The sequence below is a fragment of the Sus scrofa genome, chromosome 3, assembly GCF_000003025.6.
Source record: "Sus scrofa isolate TJ Tabasco breed Duroc chromosome 3, Sscrofa11.1, whole genome shotgun sequence".
In the NCBI taxonomy this organism is placed as follows: Eukaryota; Metazoa; Chordata; class Mammalia; order Artiodactyla; family Suidae; genus Sus; species Sus scrofa.
This window is the reverse complement of record NC_010445.4, coordinates 121,063,927-121,069,926: the sequence shown is the minus strand read 5'-3', so window position 1 is coordinate 121,069,926 and position 6,000 is coordinate 121,063,927. Positions and strand designations below refer to the sequence as shown.

The 6,000-nt window shown below is 44.5% G+C and overlaps 1 protein-coding gene across 3 annotated transcripts in view; it reads right to left on the bottom strand.

Moving 5' to 3' along the window:
* FAM49A (family with sequence similarity 49 member A) overlaps positions 555 to 6,000 on the bottom strand; it is a 101,357-nt gene continuing 95,911 nt past the window's right edge. The window contains exons 11-12 of one of the 3 annotated variants that reach the window (XM_005662738.3): positions 5,636 to 5,706; positions 555 to 3,594 (exon numbers count right to left, since the gene is read on the bottom strand). In XM_005662738.3, the coding sequence (XP_005662795.1) occupies positions 3,531 to 3,594; positions 5,636 to 5,706 (135 nt within the window). In that variant the 3' untranslated portion in view covers positions 555 to 3,530. The remainder of the gene's footprint in view (positions 3,595 to 5,635; positions 5,707 to 6,000) is intronic. The other 2 variants (XM_003125345.5, XM_013996336.2) reach the window with 2 other exon arrangements.

The following is a 6,000-nucleotide window of genomic DNA, read 5'->3' as shown; positions in this document are numbered from 1 at the left end:
TCATATAAAAGAGGTGTATGTTTAAATATATGTACCAAACTTTAATTTTCATTTCACACTCAAAACTTCTGTACAAAAGAGGCAAAGCAGGCAAAAAAATTACAATGACTTCAGCAAACAACATGTGACATCTTTTAAACAGCTTTGTCTATGCAACAGCCTTTACAGATGGAGCGGGGAAATTGGGTTCCAAAGATTTCGTTTCTTTAAGGTAAAATTCCAATGTTTAATGTTAACATCTAGAAAAATTTGTAGCTGTCTAGGACACATGATTGAATGAGAAGTCTCTGATATCTACTGCACAATTAGATCCCAAGATTGAGTAGGCTTCACTTTCCTTTTGAGGAGGCATGAAATCACTGTTACTTCAATGCGATGATGTATTAAAAACCCCAGTTTACCATTAATATCCCAATGGTGATGACTAGGAGAAAACACTGATGAATCATGATAGTAATTAATAGTCAAAGGGTGGTATCCAAGACTTAATTTCTGGTTGTTAATACTCCACCCCAATGGGTCACCACAATTCAAACATTCCTATTGCCACTTCCTTTTTTTTTTTTTTTACTAATTCCTAGCGGCACATAAAAGTTTCTGAGAACAATGTTTTAATGCCAAAGGCGCAGTGCATCTGAGGATTTTAATTTTCACCTTGTCGCCCAAAAATAAATATCTGAGTAATGGAAAACACTTTTATTTGAAAAGCATGAGACATCAGATATGAAATATACTTAACATTGACATGGATACTGTTGCTAGCACTTTCCCCTAAACCACCCACGGGTCTTGGACACGTGTGCACGCGGCACACACACAAAATATATATATATGTATATATATGACTGTTCAAGGACTCCTGATGCCTAGAGGACAATCTGTTAAGAGAATTTGTCTCCCACAGTAGCTCTGGAGTGGACCCACGGCCCATCACCTGTGAGTGATCACAGACATTCAGTTAACCTGTCCTCCTGATAATCAGAGGCAACAGTCCCGGCCCTGGGCTTTTGAGAAGCCAGGTACTGGTGAATCTCGGCTTTGAAACAAGGTGGCCTGGCTGAATTGGGGCAGGTCAGCAGCCCCTCCAATATGTTTGGTCCCATTTGATAGAAAGTCTAATTAAAAATTACATATGTGCTCAACCGCTTTATCTGCAAGTCCTTTCCTCTCTCTAAGACATACTCTCCTCCCCTGATATGGGAAAAAAGTAGACAGGAATGACAAACAGTGAGTGCCTCTATTTCTAGTCTTGACAGTTGTTCCCCAAAGGTAACATGTGGTCTCCCAGGAGAAGGACATTTCTTTAAGCTGAATATTTAATGAATTGGTTCACCCAGTGTCTGCCCAATTTCTGGCTTCCTCTAGGGTTTTAGAATCCCCAGGTCTGAAAAGGTCTTGAAAGCTACCATCGTGCACATATCTCCTCTAATAAGAGAACCCCCATCAGAGCAGCTGCGCTCATTCAACTTGAAAAGCTCCAAAGAAAAGGGCCTTTCCTCTCTTGGTTGACTGACATTTAGATACAGACCAGGGGATCTGTTCTGCCGCTTGACTGGATTTCTCGGTTAAAAGTCAATAAAACCGAAGTCCTTCTCCCCTTTTCTTGGAGGACTCCAGAGAATGCCAGCTGGCCACTGAAATCTGGGAAAGGAATGATGCGACAGCTCATTCCTTGGGACACTGCGAATGACACCAAACCCTGATGCACCCAGACCCAACTCCCAGAGATGGCATTCCCTGGGCAACTCTTCTTCCATCAGGAAGGGGCAAGCAATTACACGGGCCAGGCTGAGGGTTTCTTTCAAAGTGTCTAGCATCATCCCATCGTATGTACCATAGGCCACGTGGTGATAGGAAAAGGTCACGGAGTCAGGAAGGGGCTCCCTGGGCTCTAGTCCCACGTGGGGGGTGATCCTGTTTGACTTCATCCTCTATCTCATTTCTCCACTGGAGATCAAGAGAGAAGATCTCCAAGATTCCAGGCTAAGCTGTGATCTACAGACAGGGTGACCCTCACCGTATGGCTAATCAAGGCAAGTGGGGTGGTGTTTCCTGGACTCTACTTACTAAGGAAGGATAGCATGGTCAGTCTTTTTATTGGCTCACTGTCTTGTGGGATTATTGGAGAGTATCTGTTTTGTTTGCCCATTTTTTTTTCTTTTTATGGCCACACCGATGCCATATGGAAGTTCCCAGGCTAGGAGATGAATTGGATCTGCAGCGGCCAGCCTACACCACAGCCACAGCAATGCCAGATCTGAGCTGCATCTGCAACCTACACCAGAGCTCACAGCAACACCGGATCTTCAACCCACTGAGCGAGACCAGGGGTCGAACTTGCATCCTCATGGATACTAGTTGGCTTCTTAACCCACTGAGCCACAATGGGAACTAGTGTTTGCTCATGTTACTGATGAGGAAATTGAGACCCAGAGCTTAAGTGAATCTCCCGAGATCACTCTGTGAATCAACAGGACACAATCCAGGTCCTCAAACCAGAGTTTATACATTGGGACGAGCTGGCAGTTGAGTGGTGGAGGAGTTGCCTTTTAAATATCAGTTAACTAGAAAACAAAATTTACCCTCCAAACTCCCCAGGTTTCTGGTACCTGATTAAATGCCTAGATCTCTGCTGCCACATGAACGGTCCACAGAGCACAGAGCTCCTATTAGAAGGGGTTGTGCACCCAGCACTCAAAGATAACTGGCATGTCAGCCACCTTTCCCACAGTTTCAAAGCCAGAGCTCCATATCCCTGTCCCTGTGGTCAGAGGGTGGAAGCAGAAATATGATTGTCCTGGTGCCTGGGCGCTCTTCCTCCCCACCTGCTCCCCCCACCAAGAAAAGCACCATCACCAGCCTAGCCACAAAGTACATCTATTTTTGCCTCCTCCCATGAAACGATGCAAACCCAGGTGACTTTCTTCTTGCGAAATGGAAAGGGAAGGTTAGCGAGTGCAAATCAAATGAGAAAGAGAATGTGCTGGTAAATAAAATCCGTGCAAACAGACAAGTTGCACGCGTGGTGCGCCGTCTGGGGAAAGAGAGGGGGCCTGCTGCATTCCAAACACTTGGGTCCGTGTCTCCACATGCATTTTTCTTTTCTTGAAACCCTCTCTCCCTCTGTCAGGATAATCGTTGTGTTTCTTGTAGCTGAACTGACACAGGAAATCAAACAGCTTGTGTTTCTATAACTATACTTCCCAGAGAGGTTACACATCTAGAATTAAAACATGGCCACACGCCATTAGGCATTTCTGATGGTTATAGGTGCAAAGATAAAGTCTCTGAATTTTGCCTTTGGAGAAGGGTTGTTTTTTGTTTGTTTGTTTTAGACATCACAGGTAAGGCTCTCCAGTCAATTTATGCTCTGCTGGGTTGAGTCAGTCAGGATACAAATCAAGGTCCATATATTTCAGTGACAAGGAGGTTATGTAAATACACGAGTATTAACATCAATCTGTATTAAATTATGTAAACATATACATTTTCTGAGGTCAGTACAAAGATCCTCTTCTCTGAGCAAAGCTTTACTGAAGCATTGCTCGAATCTGTTTGGAAGTCGACTCATCATTCAAGTGTTTTGTAGTGAACCTGGATGGAGAGAAAATGATGGCAGTCAGTGCGGAAAGAGCGCTCAGAGAAAGCCTCAGTCGTGATGCACCAACTCGTCTTTCCCTTGGGGGACACAACTGATATTTAGAGATCAGACTTGGCATTGGTCCTTTAGACAAAGGGCCATGCTTCAACGCTCAGAGTAGTCTCGGCTTCAATCTTGAATCCTTCCTTTCAAAGGAATTTTATATTATGGTCATTAAGCAAGTAGATCTTCTACCTAATCAAATACTTACATGGAGGAGATATAAGCAATCCTATTTTCCCAGGAGGCAGGCCTCCAATGTGTGAGTGCAGAATCTTGGCCATCCAAGGCACCCCTGCTGAGTCACAAATTTTAAAATATAGGTTTGCATCCAACATTACCCAACACTTAAACCCTTATGGTCTTAAAGCTGTGTGGGTATGCTTATCTGCACTGCCACCACAAGGGGGCGCAAAGGCAGCTCAGATACTTTGAAAAAAGTGGCGTAATTTGTATCCTCACATTAACTGCTGTGCCAATAATTTGTGAAAAGGAAAGAAAGAAGGATTCATGCGTAAAAAAATCTTGACTGTTTCCTTGGTGCTCCATGGAAGTTTTCACTTCACTCACACTCTTTCTAGGACAGGTTATTGCCTCCATTTTGCAGATGAGAAAACTGAGATATGGTAACTATAAACTGTTAAATGAACCCTTCCAGATGACAAATATGACAAGGCATGCTTTGTAAACAGTTAGTGACTTCTGATTTGGCTCCAGGTCTGACTGCTTCCGAAGTCTGTGCTCTTTGACTTCATCACAGTGTTGGAGTAGACACAAAATGCCAAGACTCAGATGGGACTCAGAGGCTACAACAGTGCCCTGCTCTCAAAGCCTTGCTTGACTGCCTGAAGCTGGACAGGTGAAAAATCAGAAACTAAAGCCTGAGTGTGGAAAGCCAGCTTTCCGTGAAATGGGCGACGACGGAGCACACCTTGGTTCACCTACAGAATCTGGAAGGTTCTTAGATTAATGCTGCATCTGTTCTGAAGAAAGATGATTTAGTAGCTCCACAAAACAGGATCAAAATCAGGGCCTGGTGTATTCATCTCACATGCATCTCAGTTCCTCATTTATCAAATGGGGAAAATAGCTCTTAACCCTCTGACTTGCAATGATTACATGAAACTCTGTGAAGGCGAGCGGAGCATGAAACATATGTGTTATACATATGTAGAAGAGTATTGCTCCATTCCGCTTGTATTTTTTGAACCTTTACTACATGCATGATGTTGACAGGAACAGAGAGCAGTCAAAGATGAGTAAGACAGCTGGGGCCATAAACTTTCCAGACTGCAATCCAGACTGGCATGATTCAATCAACTCCTGTAGACATGCCACCGCTAAAAAAATAATCCTTTCCCTGGAGTGGGTTAAGGGCATGTGTCCTTGGGAAGACAGCAGGTGCTTGAGCAGGACTCGTTAGGAGTAAGGAGTTGTCAGGAGTCCTGGCCAAATACAAGGGCCCTAAGATAGTGTAGGGCAGAGCTCTTGGCTTTGGCCACTCTGCATATGAATCACCCAGGGGCCTTCAGAACAAAACCACAGACCCAGAATGGATGCCTGAGCCCCTACCCTGAAGATATGAATTCTTTAGACCTGGGCTGGACCCTGAGCGACTGTGTTTTTGAAATCTCCCCACATAAGTCTCATGTGCAGCCAGGTTGGGGAACCAAGAGTTCAGGGAGAAGTGACACGCAGGAAGCTGTTTCTTGTGCCAAGTCCTTGCCAACCACAAAGCCATGTGGCCTTGGACCTGCGGGGTCACCCAGACCTGGGTCTAGGTCTTGCTCAGCCATCTGCTTCTGTCAAGTTAGATTTCAGTTTCTTCCACCTGTAAAAAGGGGATGATGAAAAAATGGGGCTGACCTCAACAGACTGTTGGGAAGATGAAATGTGTGAACACAGGCAGGGTGTTAAGCCTGATGCTCCAGCCCTCTGGCATCTATATTTGCAATGGATCTGAAGGGCTGGCTGCCCCATGGGGCTGAGGCTCACCTGAGGGCATTCAGCAGCCCCTCCACACTGTCCGGGGCCTGCTCCTTCAAAACTTTTATGCAGCCTTTCATCTGGAGGAGAAAGCACAAGATTTTGTTAATATTCTGGTAATTCTGCTCGTCATCAAATCTGTCCATCATAACATCTGTCCATAATAAAATCACATTATTTCTGCCCATAGAAATCAAACACAGAAATGACCAACAGACTTTCCTACCCCCTTGGGCCAGGAAATTGCTTCTCTGGGCTTCTAGAAAGGTCTGTATCAGTTTTCATCTTATACTACGATTGAATATTTTATGTGTCTGGCCTGTAGGGACAAAGACTCGAGATTTTGATTTGCTTGTTTTGGACTCCAGAGCCAA